Raw genomic sequence first — 23,923 nt, 5'->3', positions numbered from 1 at the left:
CTTATACTTCTTAATTCTCGGGGTTCAGATTGGGGGCTGCTGGTTTCAGGGGAAACCTTCATGATTATAACACAGGCACCTTCATGATTATAACACAGGCAACAGCTTTAGTTTTACATCCCTAATGATCATAAGAATTCAACCAGGGGAAATATAAAAAGGAACTGTTTTACTTTTAAAATCAAGCTTACTGAAGTCTGAGTGGCCCCGTGTCCCATTATGGGCTTTGACTCATACACATCCTCGCATTTTGTTCGTAATTACTTCCCCTGTGTTTTCTAGGTCCTGATGTTCGGCGAGACAAACCTGTAACAGGGGACCAAATAGAGGTATTTGCCAACAAACTGGGTGAACAGTGGAAGGTCCTGGCTCCTTACTTGGAAATGAAAGACTCAGAAATTAGACAGATCGAGTGCGACAGCGAAGACATGAAGATGAGAGCCAAACAGCTGCTCGTGGCCTGGCAGGACCAAGAGGGAGTGCACGCAACGCCCGAGAACCTGATCAACGCGCTCAACAAGTCTGGGCTAAGTGACCTTGCAGAAAGTCTAACTAATGACAATGAGACAAACAGTTAGCTTCGTCCTTTTATTATTATTATTAAAACTGTGATAAGGTTTTGTTACCAAGCAGCATTTGATAAGAGGTCCACTGGTTTTGGTAAACAATAAACATTTTTATAACAGTTGTACAGTTGGCTGGTGCTCCACGAACAACAGAATGTTTGTTGGCTCTTGATGACTGACCTCAGGGTTTAGGGGGAGAAGTTGGGGAAATGGCCAGAATATTTTTGTTAATTATATATGTGTAAGTCAGTTAGCAATGTTCAGGGGCATGGTGTTCCCTGCATGCCATGAAGTTACAGAATTTAACTTGCTGAGAATCCCGCAATACTACTTTCTGAATCTGCATGACTGCTCTAGTCTCATATATGCTTTAAAGCAGAGGACCAGCAAACAGTGGTCCATTTGCCACCTCTTTCTATAAGTAAAGTGTTTACGGCACAGCCACACTGATCCTTACTTAAGTCCTTCCTACCTATGGACTCCTTTCATGCTACAAAGGTACCTACAAAGCTTAAAACGTATGAAAATATCTGGCCCACTACAGAAAAATGTGCCAACCCCCAAGCTTAAAAGAAATGGGGTGAAGTATAAAACCTAATTCTTTTAGCCTTACAGGACTTAGGTCTCAAGTCACTTAAAACAGGGCTACATACCTCAGGGATTGCTGTGAAGTTCCAACGAGATGTGTGTGAAAGCGCCTTGCACACAGCTCAGCACTGTGGAGTGACGGCTGGCCTGGACCGTCTACTTCTCCCATTCCCACATAAGCTTACCCTTCAGGGCTCTAAGGTCGTCACTGTTTTAAATGCTGAGGACGGTCTGAGCGCCTGTCACCCTGTAAACGATCCTGGTGGGGCTTTCCCTTGCTGGCCAGTCCAGCAGTGCTCCAGCACAGCTCTGGTATCAAAAGGGCTTCGGGGCGGGGGCCGGGGGGTGCACAGCCTGTAAGGCACGCTCAGGAATCACGACGTTTTTTTTTCCTTATTCTCCTTTTCAAAGATCTTATACATGAGGCTGAATTCTAAAATAGTCTTTAACAGTTTAAAAGACACCAGTAGAAGTCCAATTTCTTACACTTCAAGAAATCTTTGGAATAATGCTTTTTTGGATCAAATAAAATGAAGTCAAGTTTTTCATAATGACAGTTAAGAGATTACAATTTAAAATGCTAATCCCACGAAGGCTCCTATAACTTTGTTCTAATCCAACCTGACCTAGTAGCTACAGCATCCTCCAAATCATAAAATCTGAATCCTAATTGCTAAATTTTTGTCCTCAGAGTTGTTCAGAACAAAATAAGACAGTGAATAAAAAAGTTCTCAATTCACAAGCATCATACCAATAGATAAAAGAACCACTACAGTTCTCATGAGCTCGTCCTCCCTTTCCTGTTCTGCACTCTCTCCAAGGCAAGAGGAGGACTGACTGCCAGTATTAAAGCTTAGCTGAAGAAGCTATTTACAGGTAAGTTTCCCTGAAATGCTTATTTTACCCTCTAAGTATTCTTAGATTACATTGTTCAAACTTGAGAGGAAAATGGCCACTTTTTTGTCACTGCTGTGCTCTGTAGAGCCTTTTAAAACAACATAAGCAAAGATAGAGATTTCATGATAATCCCTACAACTTTATTATAAATATCTAATGCAGAAAATAAGACAGTTAGCTGAATCCTATCCTTTCACTCACAATAAAACAAAAATGAGCTGATTAGAGGGTATTAAAATCTACCATATACTGCAGAATCTCATATTCTTGATATTTCTACTAAAAATCACTGGTATTAAATTTTGAGATAGACATGAAGTTGGGAGTTGACAGAGTAGAAACAAACACCCAACTGAGCCAAAGAACAGATCTGATAAACATGGTTGCATCCATCATCCAAAGAACTTGTTACTTTCACAACTTTATGTTTCTTTTTAAACAGGCTAGCAGGTGAAGAAGATACTATTTTCAAATAGATGCTTGAGAGCATAATTAACCATCTGCAGAAACTATAATAGTATTAAACATATCTGAACTTCAGCCAAGCTCCAAGAGACAAAAGACTTGAGGTCAAAAGCTGTTAGTCCCTCTTTTTTCTTTTTTTATTAAATATCCTCATTTTCTAAAAATAAGCAACTGGAGCTTGTCAACATTTTAAGGTTCATTACTACAAAACCATAGCAAAGTTCAATGTACAAACCATAGTACATCAGAGACACAGTGACAAATGTATAATCAAATGTACTATTATTTGATCACAATTTATTTTAAAGTCATGAAAAGCCAGCAACAGTCAGGCTGGACAAATACTTGATTGTACCCATGTTTCCATGGGGGTGGGGACGCAGCACTGAGTTACACAATGAGATCAAACTTACTTCCTTTCCACCTTCCTGGCAACATTTGTGTTAGATAAGGCAAAGGATGGACAGCTACTGAATCACTGGTGGTTTGAACCATGCAAGAACAACAAATAATAGAGTAATAGGTGTGCAATAAACATCTGATTGCTGAATCTTGGGCTGAAAAAGACAGAAAAATTATCACAGAAGGTAATAATGGTTGAAAGGCATTTCAACTCATAATTTTTAAAAATTAATCCAAGCAATAAGCTTTTTAAAAAGTTCTTCCTGCCACCTTTACACAGGGCAGCACAGTCCAAAGGCATTTTCTCTTTTCTGTAATTTCTTAGGTTGATAACACGGAGTGGTCTGTTTCTGCCCTCTCTTGTTCCACGTGAGGGGAAACACACAAAACCACCTAAACATCTTCCAAAGCTCTGGGTTATAGATATGATCAACAAATAACATTTATTTCACACCTAAGCATAAATAGCTAAAATGAAGATTACTGTTCACTTTCCTCTTCCATTATCTCCACTCTGCGAGGCCCGTAGAGTAGAACGTAAGCTATGTGCCAGTCTCCACCACCAGAAAGCCGTAAGATATCCTCTGGTGTCACAATGCTGACCTTATCGTCGTCAAACTTGATCCATTCATCTAAAGTGTGAGACAGAAACACAAAATTTATCTCATAGATGACTTTTTCAGAGTTCCATTGCAAAAAAGGTACTGAGGAGTTTTAGGCACAGTAGTATTCCATCTGCCATACCAACAGTTCTCAAAGTGTGGTCCAGGGACTACGCACATTCAAGATCTTTTGGGGGTTTCCATGAAGATTACAATTATTTTCATAACACTTCTAAAGCATCTGCCTCCCCACCCCCACCATTCTCTGAAGAGTGCTTTGGAATTCTCCAGAGGTTATACAGTGTGTGATAAAGCAGCAGAAGACAAGCAGAAACAGGAGAATCCAGCTGCCTCCTGTTCAGCCCAACAAACTCACAAAAATGTAAATCAATGCCATTAAATATTTTACTGTTTTGGAAAAGATTGTTATTTTTAAAATGTTAGTTGGACTTCCCTGGTGGTCCAGTGGTTAAGAATCTGCCTGCCAATGCAGGGGGCATGGGTTTGATCCCTAGTTAGGGGAGATTCCACGTGCTGTGGGGCAGCCATGCCCATGTGCTCTACAGCCTGTCTGAAGCCACGGTAATGAGAAGCCCGCCTGAACAGCAACAAAGACCCAGCGTGGTGAAAAAGAATATATTTCTTAAACAACTAATCTGTAACAAATTATGTTAATATGTAATGACTTCATTAATGGCAGTCTCAAACTAATTTCTCAGTTTTCTATTTTAGTAAATATATTAAAGATACAATTCTTATAAACAAAAGTTCTTCGGAATCCTCAATAATTAAAGAATGTAAAAGAGGTTCTGAGATCAAAAAATTTTCAGGATAAATGTGCTAAAAAATTTAAACTTGTCAAAACAGTATGTAACAATTGGAAAAAAAAAAACAGAATCTTTACCTGGTTTCCTTTTCACCCATGATACATAATGGCCTGAAGAGCTAGACCTTCCCTGATGCGTTAGCACTGCTTGTAAATCATAGTATCCGCAATTATTGGAGCCAATGTCTAAAGAAAGACATAAATCCAGTAATACTAGAGATGAACAGATACGTGCTTTCTCAAGTTAAGTAACAAGGAAGAACAACTTAAGTTTAGCCTACAGAATACTACCTTATTATTAAAATCCAGCTAAGAGACTATGGTGCACTTAAAAGTTTCATGAAAGATAAGTATGCTATCATTTATAGAACGTATATTCACTGAAAAGTGATTTTTTTACTGTGTCATACTAAGGTAAATTATACTTTAAGAAACACAACTTTTTTTAAGCTTGGTATCTGAAAGAAACATGTGGCAAGACAATAAATTTTAAAAAAAAAACCTACACACAGTAAAACTCAATTGAAATGAAGATTTCACTTACCATCAGCAAAAGAAAAGGGTTCATACTTAACTTCTTTTTGGGGACTACTGTTTTTGTCACCCTGAGGGAAAAAAAACTTTTTTTTAATTTTCATGGTACTGGAATTAAATTTTATATTCTTTTGAGTATATATCTCCACAAACATTTATTATCTATAATACAAATCACCAAGGCAAAACAAAGGAAAAATACAATCTCCCTTACACAGTGCTAAAATGATACAACTACAATTAACAATATTTTGGCCACCTGATCTGAAGAGCCGACCCATTAGAAAAGACATTGATGCTGGGAAAGATTGAAGGCAGAAGGAGAAGGGGATGACAGAGGATGAGACCGCTGGACAGCGTCACGAACTCAATGGATGGGTCTGAGCAAGCTCTGGGAGATGGTGACGGACAGGGAAGCCTGGCACGCTGCAGTCCATGGGGTCACACAGAGTCGGACACAACAGCAACAACAACAGTTAGCATCAAACTGTAAACCCCAAAGTCCTACTTTTGAACAATATACAACCTCATAGGTAGAGCAGCAGATCCTGATTACAGGACCGACTTCAAACCACCAAACCGAAAGCACATCAGTGAAGAGAGTCCAGATAAACACTGTTCTAGGGTAGGAAAAAAAGTCAATTCTGCCGCTTTGCCCACACTATCAAACCATGTAGGTGAGGATAACAGCTGCCTCACAAAAACAGAAGTAGAATTACAGCAACTTATATTAAATCTATTAAGCCATGGCCACCTGCCACTTCAGTCCAAATGAACTATTTAATTCAGCAAGTATTTACCTAAATTAAAAAGGTTCACAACTTTAGACAAGAATCTTTGGTGGGAACTCCCTTGCCTCAACCCATTCCAGTGTGTAATACAAATGCACACAACTCATTTAGGCATATGGACGCAAAGTTCCTTAAAATTTATAATGATAATGAAGACAATGCCAGAAGTTTGAGTGACAGCTGAAGTGACAAGAAGCCAAAGCATCTTAAAAAGGCAGAATTAGGTCAACCACTCCTTTATATAGTTACTGAATACCTAGAGCAACTACAAAAAAAGCTACACAAAGAAATACATTAGAAAAACATTATATGTAAACCAAATTAGAATTCTAAAAAATGTTCACATAACTGACAAGTACAGAAAAAAGAGAAAAAGCAGAATAGAAGGCAAAATATAGGAAACTACCTTCAAAAATAATATGGGCAAATTTAAAGTAAAAGAATGGTAAAAGATGTATCATGCAAATATTAACAAAAGTAGAAAATGGAAAAATTAACATCAAACAAAGCAGACTTGAGAACGAAGAGAATTACCAAGAACAGAGAGGGGCACTACATAATAAAAGAATCATTCCACTGAGAAGACAGCCATCCCAAGTGTGTACACACCAAATAACAGAAAACATGAAAAGCCAAAGCTAAGAGAACCGAACGGTGAAACATACAAGCCCACAATTTTACTTGAAGACTTCACTCCTCAACAACTGATGGAACAACTGGACAGAAAACAGCAAGGTTACAGGAGAATCCAGCACCACCATCAACCAACTGGATCTAATCAACATCACAAAATACTTCCCTCAACAACAGTAAAATACATGTTTGTTTCAAGTGCCCAGGGAATAGATACCAAGACAGATCATATCCTGAGCCACAAAGCAAACCCCAACAACTTTAAAGGAATTTAAATCACCCACATGTGTTTTCTCACAATGGACTCAAACCAGAATCAGTAAAAAGTAACAGGAAATTTTCCAAACACATGTAAACTAAACAAGACACTTCTAAATGACCCAAGGTCAAAGGGAAGTCTCAAGGGAATTTATTTAAAATACAAGAAACATAATGAAAATAGAAATGCAATACAACAATTTGTTAGGACACAATTTGAAAGCACTGCCAGGAGGGAAATTTACACCACTAATATTTGAAAACAGGAAGTCTGAAATAAAAAATCCAAGTTCCCACAACTTACGGACCTAGAAAAAGAGAAGGAAAATAAACCCAAAGCAAGCAGAAGAAAGGAAATAATAAAAGTGGAAATCAATCAAATTAGATGCAGAAAAACAGGAAAAAAAAATGAAACAATATGCTAGTTCTTTGAAAAGAGCAAAAAAATGACAATCCTCTAGGAAGACTGACCGAAAAAAGACACAAATTACCACTATCAGGAATGTAACAGGATAGCACTACACACCCTGCAAACACCTGAATAACAGGAACAACTCTACATGTAAAACTGACAAGCTAGATGAAATGGAACAACTCCACAAACCAAATATGATATAAATTACTTGTATAGCCCGTAACTAAAGTTGAATTTTTAATTTAAAAACTCTTGGAAAAGAACTCTCCACGCTAAGATTATCAGACCAAGACAATTCTACCAAACATTTAAGAGACAACATCAATTCTATACACAGTCTCTCAAAAACTGAGACAAAAAAAAGCGAATAAAACTGTTTCAACAAAGTAGAAGATATAGATCAATATACAAAAATCAATTGGTGAATGCAAAAATGAAATTGGAAAAAGTATGCCATTTACACTGGAAAATTCCATGGACGGAGGAGCCTGGAAGGCTGCAGTCCATGGGGTCGCTGAGGGTCGGACACAACTGAGCGACTTCACTTTCACTTTTCACTTTCATGCATTGGAAAAGGAAATGGCACCCCACTCCAGTGTTCTTGCCTGGAGAATCCCAGGGACAGGGGAGCCTGGCGGGCTGCCGTCTATGGGGTCGCAGAGTCGGACACGACTGAAGTGACCTAGCAGCATGCCATTTACAAAGACATCAAAAATAATAACATAGCTACAAATAAATTTAAAGTACAAGAAACGTACACTGAAAATTATTAGACTGTTGAAAAACTTAATGACTTACATAAAAGCTATAGTAAGTTCATGGATTCTAAAGCTTAATACTATTAAAGTGGAAATACTCCCCAAATCGATCTACAGATTCAATGCAATCTCCATCAAAATTCCAGTTGTTTTTGAAGAAATGGACAAGCTCATCCTAAAATAAATATGGAAATAAAAGGGACTCAGAAAAGTCAAAACAATCTGGAAGAACAAAGCTGAAGTTTCGTACTTTGCTATAATCCTTACTACAAAACCACAGTACTCAAGACTGTAGAACTGGGCTTCCCTGGTGGCTTAGTGGTAAAGAATTCCCCTGGCAGTGCAGAGCACATGGGTTCGACCTCTGGTCTGGGAAGATTCCACATGATGCTAAGCAACTAAGTCCATTCAATGTAACTACTGAGCCCATGTGCTCTGCAAGGAAAGAAGCCACTGCAATGAGAAGCCTGTACACCACAACTGGAGAGGAGCTCCCACTTGCCATAACTAAGGAAAAGTCCAGGGAGCAACAAACAACACAGTCAAAACTAAATAAAATCATAAAAAAAAGATTGCAGTATTGGCCTAAGGACAGACATACCAACAGAAAAAAACTGAGGGTCCAGAAATACACGCACATCTGTAGTCAACTGAATCACTACAAGGATGCAAAGACCTTTCAATGGGAAGAGAATAGTCTTTTCAACAAGTAGTGCTGGGCAACTGATATTCACATGCAATAGGATTTGGACCTATTCCTCATCTCACATACAAAAATTAACCCAGAATGAATCAAAAAGCCTAACCGGAGGAACCAGGAAAACCTTAGAAGAAAACATACGCATAAACTTTCACGGCCTGTGACAAGCTAATGGCTTCTTAGATATAACACTAAAAGCAAGAGTAACTGAAGAAAAAAACAGATTGAATTATAACAAAATTAAAAAATTTTTCCTCTTCAAAAGACCCTGTTAATAGGATGAAAAGACAAAGCTACAGGCGGGGAGAAAATATTCGGAAACCATGTATCTAACATAGGATTAGAATAAAAAGAACTCCCAAAATTCAAGAGTAAAAGACCAAATGGCAAGTCGGTAGAAAAACAAGGGGCTTTCCTGGTGGCTCAGATTGTAAAGAATCTGCCTGCAATTCAGGAGACCTGGGTTCAACCCCTGGGTCAGGAAGATTCCCCTGGAGAAGGGACTGGCAACCCACTCCAGAATTCTTGCCTGGAGAATTCCATGGACAGAGGAGCCTGGTGGGCTACAGTTCATAGGGTCACACAGAGTTGGACACAACTGAGCAACCAACACATACACACACAGAAAATATGAAGAGATATCAAAGAGGGCACATAGACAGATGCCAAAGAAACACATGAAGACGTGCTCAACATCATCAGCCTTCCGGCCACATCAAGCATCACTGCAAACCTACACGAATGGCTAAAATGATAGTGACACTACCAAATTCTGGCAAGAATTCAACGAAACTAGACTGGCAAGACATTGCTGCTAAGAATGAAGGGGGCAGTGGGAAAGTGGACTTGGCTACAAAGGGGCAGCAAGGGAGAGCTTTGTGATAAGAAAAATGTACTGCATCTAGGCCGTATCAATGTCCATATTCCAGTTATGACATATATTATAGTTTTGCGAGCTGTTACCACTAGGAGAAACGAGGAACTCTATTATTTCTTATAACTGCATGTGATTCTACAATTATCTCAAAGTTTAATTTTAAAAACTGCTTTTAATACACACACAAAACCTGCAGAATTTTATTTTAAAATTTGGTATGTAATATCACACTGGAAATATTCCTAGTTACCAGGAAATATCTTTTTCCTTTTCAAGAAAACATGTAATTCAGCTGTGCCTTCTCTGAATTTAAAATATATAATTACTTTAGTTCTCACAGTGGGCAATAAAGGAAGCAATATTCTGTAATACCAATCCATTTTAAGAAATGGAGATAATGTCATGTCTTACAAAAAAAATAGTAAAATACACTAAATTTTACAAGGCAAGATGTTATGTGAAATGCTTTGAGAAAATAAATTTTAAAAGAATATAAGCTGCAGATTTTAGAGGAAAAGGAAATATTATGTTCATTCTATCATAAAGGACCCATTCAGCATAGCTAGAGTCCTTTTCCTTATGCTAAAATATATCTAAAACTCTAAGGGCTTTACCAATACATGTAGGATTTATATATATGTCAAATATAGATTCACCCATTATTACTAACAGACTAACAATATAAAGTGAATACTGAACACAGAGTAAAGATAAACATGTTAAGGTTAGAAAATGAACAATAAGAACCTACTGTCTTTGGCTGCTGATTTACTTTTTTATCCTCTAGATCCTTGAATTTTGATCGAAAAGAAACCATTTTCTCTTGAAGTTCTGGTGTACATAGTTCATACACATCCAACATAAGAGGAAATTTCACATCCTATATACAAGCCAAAAATAAAAAGTGCAAACAGAATTTAAAAGGTAGTTATTTAAAATATTTATCACACTTTTACATTACTGCTTTCATATTCAAATAAAGCTGAAAATAAGACCTGTAAAAATCATGTGGAGACCCAGGCAGTTGAAAATATAGTTCTTATTTTCAATCTGGCCCTAATTTTTAGACAAAAATTCTTTTCAACTTCTCCATAAATATTTTAACCCATCAAACTAACTACAGAGGAGCTACCAAAATTTTAAACAAATGAAGCATTTCAGAAATACTAGCAGATTTCTTCAACTACATTTAACCTGCTTATACAACCCTAAGTATATCTGAAAATGTATTAATGAAATTCAGCTCAAGAGGTTAGAATTATATACCCATTCCCGAAGGATCAGTGTACCCTATGGATACACTGCAGAGCTACAGTTCAATGAAACAGACAAATCATAAGGCTTGCTCTGACATCAAATGATTATTCTTTGGGCACCAGTAATATAACAATTTCCTTTCACCTGGAAGAAAGGAATCACATAGAATACAGTGTGTTATATTGCCGCTTAGCCCACTCCTGTCCCCAAACCTACTGGACCGGTATCTCTGCAACTGAGGATCTGGTCTAGTGGTACTACTGGGGAAAGGAGGGCATACATCAGAATTACCTGGGACTCTTGAAAAACATAAGACCCGAGGCCCCACTTAATCAGATGCTTGGACAGGGCTGAGGGGCAGGCATGCATATGTTAAAAGAAAAGGGAAAACAGACAATTCCAATATATATTCTTGCTTAATAACCACTTGTCTAATATTAATAACTTCTCTATAGTATTTTGAAGTGAGTTCTAAAAGAATAAAGAAATCTATTGTAAATAAGGAATTACCTTCAAAAATTATAATTATTACAGTAAATCATTACTAACCTTAAGAACTTTAGCATTCACAGATTCCTTCTCTTTGTAAAAAAATCGAACCATCTGAATAGTTAAGTAAGCAGGTAATCGGCTGATCTTTGACTAAGGAGAGAAAATGGAAAGAAATTCTGTAACATGCAAATGCCACACAAGTTTCTAATTCCTCAGTTTGGTAAAAACAAAGTCCGGGTAACATTAATTAACCAGCAATCAACCTTTCGATTAAATGGAATTGGATTCCAAAACTTACAGATTTGATGTACAAAGCATTTCTTTGCAATGTGGGAGACTGTTTGGTGATTTCTTCCTGAAGTCGCTAAAAAAGAACAGAAGACCAAACATTAAAAAAAAGTCTTCTGCAATACAGAATTATATCTTTAATTCTTTAAAAAATTAGAACTATTTAATAGATAATATATAGTATGTCAACAGATTTATACCCCTGAGAAATACTGTGAATGAAGACAAAGAAAGAAGGCTTTTAGAATGGTTTAGTTCTTAAAAGGCATGAAAATAATTTGTCTTTATTTGCATGAACTCTTCAGAATGTAAATCATATTTGAGTCTTTTAATTTATGATCCAAATGGTCAGATTCTGAGAGTTTCTACTGTGTTTTATACAACATAAGGAAACCTTTCATAGTATTCTTCTACTTACGGATCGTCAGAATATTTGTATTAGAGGGAAAGGAAGAGAATATAAGTAACTCTTGTTCTTTATGTTTTATGTAGCTAAGCCTTCCAGAACCAATCAATTATTGTTAAATTTGAGAAAAGTCACAACACAGAAAACCTGTTAATCTAACAGATGTGGGAAAGCCTTCAGCCCTTGCATCTTCTAACCAGTGTCTGCCTTTCCATCCTTACAGTCTGGGTGACACTGAGCAACACAGGTCTCCCTCTGGGTATCATCTGTACTGACAGTGACAGCACTTCACTGCAGTGCTGGTGTCAGAATTACACGAGTTAATACATGAAGAAAACCTGGAGAACTATTTGGTACACAGTCTATGCTCAGTAAGCATGTTGGGGGCTTCCCAGGTGGCGGCAGTGGTAAAGAATCCACCTGCCAATGCAGAGACGCCAGAGACTCACGTTTGATCCCCAGGTCAGGAAGATCCCCTGGAGTAGGAACTGGCAACCCGCTGCCATATGCTTGGAAATTCCCATGGACAGGGAAGCCTCACAGGCTACAGTCCATATAGTTGCAAAGAGTCAGACACAACTGAGTGACTAAGCAGCAACAGCAGCAAGAATCATCTTATACTCGCATAAAAATCGTTCCAGCTTTGATTTTTAAAACTAGCCACATTACAAAAGGAATCACTATGAAGTCAGTTTTTAACATTTAACCAAGTTTATTCCACAATGAAGAGGTAAAGAAATGTGGAGCAAAATTACTCAAGGATAAAACCAATGATGACAAAGCATCTAAAATTACCAAGACAATTAATGTTAACATCTCATGAAAACATGAAAGCATATCTGGTACTTTGTAAAATTTTTAACATGAGCTCAGCTATGTCCAACTCTTTGCATCCCCATGTACTAGAGCTTACTGATCAGGTTAACTATTTATTACTATCATCAATCCACCATCATCAAGATGTTCCAGGTATACTTAGCTTTCATTGAGTTTTATAAAATTATTATGAAACTATCCTGGAAAGTCCTTGTCAAAACATTCTACCCCACACTCTCCAATTAACATTTTGATGCCATGAAACTTGCCCCAATTCACTGCCTAGCCTTCAAAAGATGTACATACTTAGGAATACTGAGGAATTCCCTGGTGGTCCAGTGCTTAGGACTCAGCTTTCATTGTTAAGGGGGCATGAGTTCAATTCCTAGTGGGAGAACTAAGATCCCATAAGCTGCAAGGTGCAGCCAACGTTTAAAAAAAAAAATTAAGAGAGATGTACATATTCCCCCAAACTATCAAATAAATGACAGGCAAGCAAAATTGTTCTATTTTACCAATGTGCCCACTAGAATAGGTTCTTTAGTATGACAGTGGGGAGACAGAAATAACTGAATAGTGAGAGAACCAAGTTTTAGATCTGGCTTTGCCACAAACCAATAAAGTCACTTAAATTCTAGGGCCTCAACTGCAATCTAGTGCAACGGCAGAATGTCTACAGGCCCTCATCTGCACGGGCCAATCCCAGCGTCTATCTCGCCAGTATTAACATATCCTCAGTACAATGCCCCCAGGGGCCTCCATCGAGCCTCTGGTCATAACATTTTTGTCAACCCATCAATATAAAGCCTTGTTTTATGAGTCTTTCTGCTGTGTAATGACACCTTAACACACACTGTTGACGCAATAACACTGAACTCACAGCCAAGTACACTGTAACTCAACCCTGAATGAAGCTGATCTAATCAACGTTATTCTCTCCTTAAGGCCATCACCACCTTCCTGCACTTAGGACACCAGACAGCACTGCAGCAGCATGCCAGAAGGCCACTATCCACAGCAAGATCGCCTACAAACGCACAAAAATTCAAGAAACGTGGCAATGAAATTATTGCAAGATGCATACTAGTTCCCACTGAAACTAGAAGGCAGAGGACCTCAGGTGAGACAGGGTGAGTCACACATCTCAGAATTTTTGCCACCTTGCGCATGTCTACAGGTGACCAGGAAAGAACCAGGAGTACTGGGGTTACAAACAAAAGTTAGCAAGTAGGTGTATTTGCAAATAAAAGAATCCACAAACCACGTGGATAAACTGCAATTGTCCTTACCAACTTAAGTCCTGTAAAAAGATACTTGACTTCTTGATTGATGAAACAGCTAAGCTGAAGCTGACTTTCCTTTCCTTTAGTGACTTCTTCTTCTTCAGATTCTGTACATTTCATGCTGTGCAAAGTAAGTTAAGGAATATGCCAACAGCCATTCAATTTGCTATATAATCTCTAACAAAATAAGCTATCCCAATGCTTTTAAAATTAATAACATCATTCACTGGTATTTAAAACATTTCAGTCTCCCAGCAGAGATTCATTTCAATACTTAAAAATGCTCATTCACTGGAGAAGGAAATGGCAACCCACTCCAGTATTCTTGCCTGGAGAATCCTGTAGACAGAGGAGCCTGGCAGGCTACAGTCCATGGGGTCACAAGAGTTGGACACGACTTAGTGCACTGTCTTACCCCAGAGATCCTGCCACATATACCACAAAAACGAAACATCCCCCAATGACCTTGGCCCCACTGTTCCAATCACTCCCAGGTGGGAATTCAGGCACATGTCCACAGAGGTCACAGACAACATACATACGGTTCTGTTATGTCCCATATATTACCCTTTCATGTCCCAAGGAAGACATTTTCTCTTAGAGATTTTCATTTAGTATATCTTTAAAAAATCTTGTGTTAAACTTGCCTCCATCTTTTTCTTGGGTAAGGACAACCCAGAAATGGCCCTTTTGTGTCTGTGATGTTGCCATTCACAGCTTTGATAGGCCTAGTACAATCTTGAGAACAGGGTTGCTGTATGCTGAATGTCAGACGGTAGCTCTTAGCTTTGCCTATCTTAGGTAGTTATGCTGTGCATTTTTTATTGGTGTACCATGTTTGATTTGTCCCTAATACCTTTGAAGTTTTTCTGAGAAATGAAATAATGCAACATGAACTTATTAAAATACATTTTAAGCCTTTAAAAAAAAATGCTCATTCACTTACCAACAATATGGATTAATGAATGTGTAAAATAGGATAAACTCTCAGCAAATAACTTGGTATTTATATAGTCTTAAAATGGTCTTAATAACTCAAAGATAAACATCTACCCATGATCTAGAAAATGCTGCTCTGCTAAATTCATGTTTATTAATTGCTTCCATTTCATGTATGTAATTTTGCTGATTTATCCCATTTCATACAATTAAAAATTAATTCTCTGTGAGGTGAATTAATGAGGCATTCTGTTGAAGATATTCTTAGGAAAAAATAATGAATGTCCTTAAAGAGTCCATTTATCTAAAAACTTCAAGATCACTCCAATGGGTATTTTTTCAAATTCCTAATTTCCATATTTTTTAACCATAAAAACCTCTAAAGAATTTCCCTTCGTATCCCATCCACCACTCCAGTCAACAATACTATTTATACCAATTCATATTCAGTAAGTTATGATTACAGTTTATATGAATCTTGGCTTATAAGGATACGTCGTCTCAAATTCAACTCCAAAGAACTGATCAATTAAACTTTTCTTTTTAGAAGGTGTCACTGCTGATGCAGATGAAGAATCTGTCTGCAAAAATTTAGATGAAATAAAAATTCCAATTTTACTTCACATGGATATTAATGTACATCACCTCCCACACAATCCAGTTTAGTAATGCATATTTAAGTTTTTTTTTTAAATGTAATCCCTGTCTGCAAAACCTTTCTACTGATCAAAAAATATTACCAAAAAATTACAGATGCTGCGTAAGCACAATGGATTAAATTCAGTGAATAATACATTGAATTCAAGCGTCAAATGCAAGTTGTCAAATTCCAACTACAGATTCATTTATCTCAAGTATTCAAGGACATGTCTATCTATTAAGATGAACTTACTTCAAGACTTTTAGGGTGGGATGGAATGGAAACTCAAAGCCTACACAAATATATTTCAATTACCTCTTTAACAGTATCATCCTCTATAGCTTCCAATTTCTGCTGTAATACTCGCATCATTTGTACCCAACACTCATTAGCATCCTGTAATTTAAAAAGTGACACAGTAACTAATCCTGGCGGATATAGTGTTTGATTCACAAAATACTTCCAAAATAATTACTGTTTCCTTAGGGAAGGGGAAGAAAGTTGTTTTGTTTTAAATATTAAGCCAAATTAAATATTTTATGACCTTCAAAACAATGAAGCATTCCAGAATAGTTTGTTTATTCATTCAAGAGATGTTTAGTGAACTCATTATGCTAAACACCATCCTAGATACAAGGACTACATAGCAGTCAACAGAGTAGAAAAAAGTCCTAGTGGGGAACATAAACAAACAAAACAGAACAAATTCAAAAGAAAAAAAAAAGCAATATGGGAGTAGGAAGTGATTAGGGAAAGAGGAGTGTGCTCTTTCAGTAGGACTATCAAGGAAAGCCTCTCTGATGCCTTGACATTTGAGCCATGAGACCTGAATGAGGGGAGGAGGCAAGGCACATGCCTATCTGATGGCCAAAGGAAAAATAGCCAAGGCCCTACAGAAAGAGGATGTGTGGAGAGTTCTTTTTTTAAATAGCAAGGAAGCCAGTGTATCTGGAGAGAACTGCAAGGGGAACAGTGGTACATGACAAGGCAGGAAAGGCAGGCAGGCAGGAGACTGTTTAGAACCCAGACAGAAAACAAGGGAACCAACATAATCTTACATTCTTTAAAGGACTCTGGGGGCTATGTAGAGAAGCGCCAGAGAGGGCAGAAGCAAGACGGTCAGTTACCAGACTACTGCACCTCTCCAGGCAAGAGATAATGGTGGTGTGAACTAGAGGGGACAGGCACTTGTATTTCCAAATAGAGCTTAGTAAGTCAGTGTAGAACACCTAAGTTTTACACGTACAAAATGAAAACCACAGAACGCTTGCCCTGATTACCTGCTGAAGATACTGTCCTTGTTCACCCTTCTCTGCAAACTGTGGAAAAGCCATGTGCAAAAATTGCAGTAGAATAATTGGTGGAATACTAGAAGAAGTTTTATCCATGGAATCAAACAAATCTCTAAGGGCTTAAAAACAAAGCAAATACCTGCTTAGTAAAATAGTGACATAGTTAATATAAATGAAAGATACTGTAAATTAATTCTCAATTAATAAAGAACTGCTTATTATTTTTAAGTATATCTATTCCTTTTGCAATTGCTGGATCCCTAATAAGAAAAAAAAAATTGTTTTTAAATCTTAAAGAACTCATCAGAAGACTTCATAATGCAATAACTAGCTATAAACAACTTCTGGCTGGTGCACTAAATCTCTCTATCCAATGACAGCCTTTGCCTTCCTAACAAAGCAGTGTATATTCATTCAGCACAGAGAACACACAACTTCTGCCCAGGAATCAAACAGGCTTAACTGCTACAAATGACATTAGGTAGCCACTCCCAATACTCCTCCCTTTAAGCCTACACTTCGTTGCCTTGCACTGAACTCCTGAATACTGCAATCTGAAATATGTTTAAATCCTTAAACATACTTCCTGAACACTTTTAAAACTAACTTGCCTTCTCTGATTTTGAAGGCAAGTATTCAGTAAACACTTTTGGTAGAATATACAGATACTGACCTGCAGTAATGTACTGTGCTGACGCCATCTCTCCTGAAGCTCTCAAGGCGCCTGCATACCTATGAGCAGTAGGACAGAGTTAGAGAGATTCTGAAACTCAGACGGGAAGAAACAAGTTCAAAGGGCTCATTAGGACACTGACACCCTCAACTGTAAGCTTCCCTGAGCTGTCCCCACCATTTTTACTTCTCTTCCAGTCTTGGTTCCTTTAAGAAAAATATGGGCAAAAACGACTGCCAAGAAAAAGTGGAATTTAGGTAAATGAAGCCTACTTTACATTCTTTCCCCTGTCTTAACTTATCTATAATATTTTCTACAAACTGTGCATAACAAAAAGGTACATATTTAATGTCCATTATTACAAAGAAAACAAAATATAATTTCAGAAATGAAGAAAAAAGCTTTGGATCAAAAACATTAAATGGAAATCAATAAGCCTACATTCAGCACTAATTTCTTATAAACACAAAATAAATTTCAAGTCATTTTCCTCACCTATAAAATGAGGGGTGTGTGTGTGTGCACGCATGCACTAACTGTGACCCTATGGACTGTAGTCTGTCAGGCTCCTCTATTCGAGGAGTTTCTGATTTCTAAATTCATTTTTATGAATCTCAGTTAATCTACAGCAGTACAAAGGACTGGTCACCCAAGGAAATATTCAAACCACCATATCTACTTAAATATTTCATTCAGATAATATTAAACACCGGGCAATGGGGAAGAGCTGAGCAGCTGACCAGGAAAAGGTACAATACAACACTAACCTGAGATGATAACAATGTTCCATTAATTTGACTGTAAGATGAGTCATATAGAATTTGTCAAAATTGTTCACATCCAACACTTAAGATGCATACCTTTCACTAGATAAATTATATTTCAATTAAAACAAAACAAAAACTCTGTGCTTATATAAGTGAATGAAAGAGGTCACAGAAAATGTTAAATTATATTTAATTGAAGAGTCTTATTTTTTTTTTAACGTGTTTAGATCTTTTGGAAACTCCTATAACTAAAATATTTGTAATTTTTTAATATACAATAATCCGTGAAAGTGTTAGTTACTCAGTTGTGTCCAGCTCTTTGCAACCCCACGGACTATAGCCCACCAGGCTTCTCTTTCCATGGGCTTCAATTCTCCAGGCAAGAATACTGGAGCAGGTTGCCATTTCCTTCTCCAGGGGATCTTCCCGACCCAGGGATCAAACCCATGTCTCCTGCATTAGCAGGCAGATTCTTTTACTGCTGAGCCACCAGGGAAGGCCCCTAAATTATATATGCTCATTAAAAAATTAAAAATCGTAACAGTTTCCCTGTCAGACACTTTAGCACTTTTAAAGGGCACTTCTGAAGTTAAAATGAAGTACTCATAAAGCAAGTGCATCCCATAACATCACTGAACCATGTCATCACATAACGGGCTGCTGTTATGAATTTACATCTAGCTACAGGTACCAGGGGCCTTCCCGGTGGCTGATCTGGTAAAGGATCTGCCTGCCAGTGTAGCAGACTTAGGAGACGTAGGTTCAATCCCTGGTCAGGAAGATCCCCAGGGAAGGAAATGTCAATGTGCTCCAGTATTCTTGCCTGGAAAATTCCGTATTTTCCAGGAACCTGGAAACCTGGTGGGCTACAGTCCATAAGGTCGCAAAAAGTCCAACACAATTAAGCATGCATACACAAGCATTCACATAGCCATACACAGGATGTAACGATTCGACATTTATGACAAAAGATGCATTAATGAATTATCAATCTCTTTTTAATAACTGGAAATAGGAAGATCATAGATAATTTAACACCATCTCCCCAAAACTGTCAATATAATGCCAAGAAAATATATAATTCCTAATTAAGGTAAGACTATCCAATCAGCCAAACAACATTCATAATGAACTTTACAAAGAAAAACCATTAATTAGAGAAGAGGAACAATGGACACAAGTACTGAGAGGTTTAACAGATAAAAATACTGAGTGTTTACAGACAAAAGAACCAACAGAGTACTTTTCCCAATCTTTGTCAAGTCAATAAATAAAAAAATGATATAGACAATCTGAATGTAATAAACTTAATGCATATTATACTTGATCACCTACAAAAAGAGGATGTCTTGACTATATTTTAATCATTTGTGAAATATTCACTACCAATCAATCATAGATCAGATCAACTCAAATGTTCATCGACAGCAAAAAGAATAACTATTTGGTAGTACACGCATACAGTGGTGGAGTCTACGGCATGAACAAAAATGAACACACACACACAACATGGAAAAGCCAAACACAGCCAGACTCAAACAATATATAATATGATGTTTCTGTTCACTCAGAGTTCAGAGTTCAAAAAAAGCAAAATTACTCTATGAGGTCAGGTGAATACAACTGTGGAAAGAAGGGTAGGGGCCGTGGACTGGAAGGGATTGGTGAGGGAATTTTCAGAGTACTAACAGGATTCTGTTGATCCATGTTGGTTACAGGGATGTGTTCATTCTGGGATAAATCATTTCTACATGTTTCTGTATAATTCAATTATTAAAAACAAATGGGTTTTGCACAGCCAAGAAGGCCATAAGCAAAATGAAAAGAATGGGAGAAAATATTTGCAAATGACGCAACCGACAAGGGATCAATTTCCAGAATATACAAATAGCTCATTGAACTTACCAGCAAAAAAAGCCAACTCAATCCAAAAATGGGCAGAAGACCTATACAGACATTTCTACAGAGACATATAGATGACACAGAAAAGATGCTCAAGTTTTCTAATTATTAGAGAGATGCAGATCAAAGCTACAATGAGGTACCACCTTAACAACAGTCCTGGCCATCATTAAAAAGTCTTCATATAACAAAGGCTGGAGATGGTGTACAGAAAGGGAACCCTCCTCATTGTTGATGGGAATGTAAGTAGGTGCAGCCACTGTGGAAAACTTTATGAAGGTTCCTTAGAAAACGAAAAATAGAGCTACCATATGATCCAGCAATCCCACTCCTAAGCATATATCTGGACAAAACTAAATTCAAAAAGATACATGCACCGCAATGTTTATAGCAGCACTATACACAACGGCCTAGAGCTTTTAAAAACTTGTTTAATAAATCTGAATATTGTTTAAAAAGACTAGCACAGAAGCAAAGAAATTGGGAGCTCTCGAGCACTGCTGGAGAGGATGTAAAATGGTACTTTGGAAAACAGTTTGGCAGTTTCTCAAATGTTGTTTGATAGAGTTGCCATGTGAACAAGCAACCTGCTCACAACCAAGAGAAATGAAAACAACTCATCTGCACAAAAACCTGTGCTTGAATGTTCACTGCAGCATCACTTATACCAGCTAAAACGTGGAAACAATCCGAATGTCCATCAACTGACGACTGGATAGCCAAACACAGCATAGCCACAGTGGAATACTATTCAGTCATTAAAAGCAGTGAAGGACTGATACATGCTACGCGTGCTTCGTCACTCAAGTCACGTCTGACTCTGCGACCCCACAGACTGCAGCCCACCAGGCTCCTCTGTCCATGGGAGTCTCCAGGCAAGAATACTGGAGAGGGCTGCCATGCCCTCCTCCAGGGGATCGTCCCAACCCAGGGATCGAACCCAGTCTCCCGCACTGCAGGTGGATTCTTTACCATCTGAGCCACCAGGGTAGACCTTACATGCTACAATATGGATAAACCTAGAAAACAGTATGCTAAGTAAAAGAAGCCAGTCACAAAAAGACCATATAGTGTATGACCCCATTAATATGAAATGTCCAGAATTAGCAAATCTGTAGGACAAAAAGTATACTAATGGTTGCCTAGAGCTGGAGTTGGGAAAGGTATAACAAGCAAGTATGAGGCTTTTTTCTAGGCAGGGGCGTATTCTGAAATTAGACTGTGGAATACTTGCATACTCTTGTGAATATAATAAAGACCAACTAATTGAACACATGAACAGGATGAATTTTTGATAAATGAATTATATCACAACTAAGCTGCTAAATAAATATATAGAGAAGTGCAAAAGAATACTATTCATCCAAATGTGAACCTTCTTTACCCAAAAAAGACATAAAACAATCTCTCTTTTGTCTTACCTTTTAAGGGCATCTTTGAGTTCAGGCACAGAACGAATACACTGAACTGTAGCATTCATGTAACAAGTATTGCCAAGGTTTGTCAATCCACATGGTAATTCCATCTGGTAGGGAAAAGGATTAAATCAGTTTTATAGAATGACACGGCATATATAAATCATTAAGCACTTTGAAGCAAATGGTTTACCGACTCACACCAATTTATATTCCACACCAACGTTTTATTTTCCTAACAAAAAAAGTTGTACTTGCATCATGCTGACAATCATTTTGTGTTTTAATTCCTGTCGTGAAAATAAAGAATTTTATCAGTCCTGCCTCCTCTGCAGGTTTATCCCTAGAAGAGGGTAACAAAATATATACTGAAACACTTCAAGGAGACTTCCCATGTGGTCCAGTGGCTAAGACTCTGCACACCCAATGCAGGACACCCAGGTTCAATCTCTGGCCAGGGACCTGGATCCCACATGCCCCAACAAAGACCGGGCACAGCCAAAGTAAATAAACAAATTTTTTAAAAAAAGGAAACAATTCCAAAAATGAACGGTACTATATAAACGCTGGGCAGCAGAAACAATAATAACAATAATATTTGGCAAGAATGTGTTGGCCAGTTTCTAAACCAACACTGCATTCTTAAATTAAGGATAAACTGTATGTATTTTTACCATGGAAGGTTTTGAGAATTTAAATATCCCAGCATTTAAACTGTGTAACTTCTTTAAGCTTGTTTTGCCAGAAAATAACAGTAAACACTTTAACAGCACTGTCTGCCAGACGCCTTTATTACAGATATAAATGACTTCGTAATGAATTGTTCAATTAGAAAAGGATCCCATGAGCCAATTTCAAAAACTAAACTCTGGTTTACTGCTGATAACATGCATCCTGATGTCGATTAAATCTTCAAAATGCGCAGATACTACTTTTTGAAAGTCATCTTACTAACTGTACTTCTTAAAAAGTAATAATCAGGTATATAAAATGTGGCATGTCTTACAGCAGATGCCAACTGTTCTTCTGTCATGTCTTCTACAAAGACAGTTTTAGCTGAGGGTTCCTCAGGAAGAGCATCTGCTGACCCCATCATTAGTACAGTCATTCCCTGTAAAAAAAAAAAAATCATGAAAACTCAAAAGCTGACCATGTTTATGTTCAAGGAAATAAGTCAGACACAGAAAAACATACATCACATGCTTCTGTGTATCAGAAAAGGTCAATCTAGACAGGTCAGTGGTTGCAAGGGCTGAAGATGGGAAAAAAGAGTGTCTGGAAATGGGAACACATTTCTTTCTGGGGTGACGAAAATATTCCAAAATCAGACTGTGGTGAAGGTTACACAACTCTGTAAATACACTAAAAATCATGAAATGCTAGGGTGCTGCTTCAGGCCAAAGGTCACCTGCGAAATGCTGGAACATCTGTATCTTGACTGTAGGAGTAATGACATGACTGCATAAAGTTAACCAAATCCATGAAACTCTAAAGTAGGTGAATTTTACTCTCTATATACTGTATTTTATTTATACCTCAATAAAGCTAAGGACAAAAACACTGTCACAAAGCTGAGAATGTTTTCAATAGTGGAAAGGAGAGACTTCTTCAATCACTCATCTTTAGTGGCATCATTTCTCTCCATAACACACTAAGCAGTGGTAATATTCCTATGAAAGTCTATTCTGTAACTGTAACCATTATTTACAACTGAACAGAAAAATCTCCATTGTTGGAAATCATCAAGTCAAATATATAAATTAGTTCAAAATGTCCAATTTTATAATTCTACATATTATTAACCTAAGGAAATACTCATTTAATACAGATGTAACATTCCACACAATAGAACAAAGAAGACTGTCACCCTAAAACTCATATAATCTTGAAACGTGAACATCGTACTCAGTATCTTAATTGGAAGACATGAACACGTGAGACAAAGAGGGTAGAGAGGTATAAAACAGGGGAGAAAAGTCAGAAAAATGTATTTTTTAAGAAAGACCAATAAGATAAAAATATATAGATCATTAAATTAGGAAATAAATAAGGTCAACAAACTCAAGCCTTATAAGTACCTATGGACAATCATTCTATCACCTATTATTTTTACTTATACTTTCTATAAGATAATAGCAAAGGAGTACTAAGCAATCACTAAAGAATTTTTTTCCAAAGACAACTGTCTCAGGAAAACCAAATAGTTGAAGAATATACTAGCAACAGTCAGCTAGAAATACAACTGAAAAGAATGAATACCAAATAATCTAAGAGTAAGCATAATAAGAAATATATAATATTTTAACAAGAAAACTATAAAGCTTTACATAAGAACATTAAAAAACATCTAAATAAGCTGAAGGACACAACAAATTTCTGGACTGGAAAAATTACTATAAAGATGTGATTCCAAATTATTATATAAATTTAATCAAATCCCT

General features: G+C 37.3%; 2 protein-coding genes across 3 annotated transcripts in view; one reads left to right on the top strand and one right to left on the bottom strand.

Moving 5' to 3' along the window:
• Nucleotides 1–688, top strand: part of THOC1 (THO complex subunit 1) — a 36,949-nt gene extending 36,261 nt beyond the window's left edge. For both annotated transcript variants that reach the window (XM_069568914.1, XM_069568915.1), the window contains one exon: nucleotides 283–688. In XM_069568914.1, the coding sequence (XP_069425015.1) occupies nucleotides 283–578 (296 nt within the window). In that variant the 3' untranslated portion in view covers nucleotides 579–688. The remainder of the gene's footprint in view (nucleotides 1–282) is intronic.
• USP14 (ubiquitin specific peptidase 14) overlaps nucleotides 575–23,923 on the bottom strand; it is a 37,923-nt gene continuing 14,574 nt past the window's right edge. Inside the window, exons 4-16 of the mRNA XM_069568916.1 lie at nucleotides 22,489–22,593; nucleotides 21,489–21,592; nucleotides 17,399–17,457; nucleotides 16,714–16,844; nucleotides 15,749–15,829; nucleotides 15,289–15,374; nucleotides 13,861–13,975; nucleotides 11,360–11,425; nucleotides 11,119–11,211; nucleotides 10,064–10,192; nucleotides 4,891–4,951; nucleotides 4,425–4,532; nucleotides 575–3,550 (exon numbers count right to left, since the gene is read on the bottom strand). Coding sequence (XP_069425017.1) covers nucleotides 3,399–3,550; nucleotides 4,425–4,532; nucleotides 4,891–4,951; nucleotides 10,064–10,192; nucleotides 11,119–11,211; nucleotides 11,360–11,425; nucleotides 13,861–13,975; nucleotides 15,289–15,374; nucleotides 15,749–15,829; nucleotides 16,714–16,844; nucleotides 17,399–17,457; nucleotides 21,489–21,592; nucleotides 22,489–22,593 — 1,290 coding nt within the window. The 3' untranslated portion in view covers nucleotides 575–3,398. The remainder of the gene's footprint in view (nucleotides 3,551–4,424; nucleotides 4,533–4,890; nucleotides 4,952–10,063; nucleotides 10,193–11,118; nucleotides 11,212–11,359; nucleotides 11,426–13,860; nucleotides 13,976–15,288; nucleotides 15,375–15,748; nucleotides 15,830–16,713; nucleotides 16,845–17,398; nucleotides 17,458–21,488; nucleotides 21,593–22,488; nucleotides 22,594–23,923) is intronic.

Source organism: Ovis canadensis, chromosome 23 (assembly GCF_042477335.2).
Source record: "Ovis canadensis isolate MfBH-ARS-UI-01 breed Bighorn chromosome 23, ARS-UI_OviCan_v2, whole genome shotgun sequence".
Lineage (NCBI taxonomy): Eukaryota > Metazoa > Chordata > Mammalia > Artiodactyla > Bovidae > Ovis > Ovis canadensis.
Note: the sequence above shows the minus strand (reverse complement) of the source record. Positions and strands in the feature narration are given on the sequence as shown.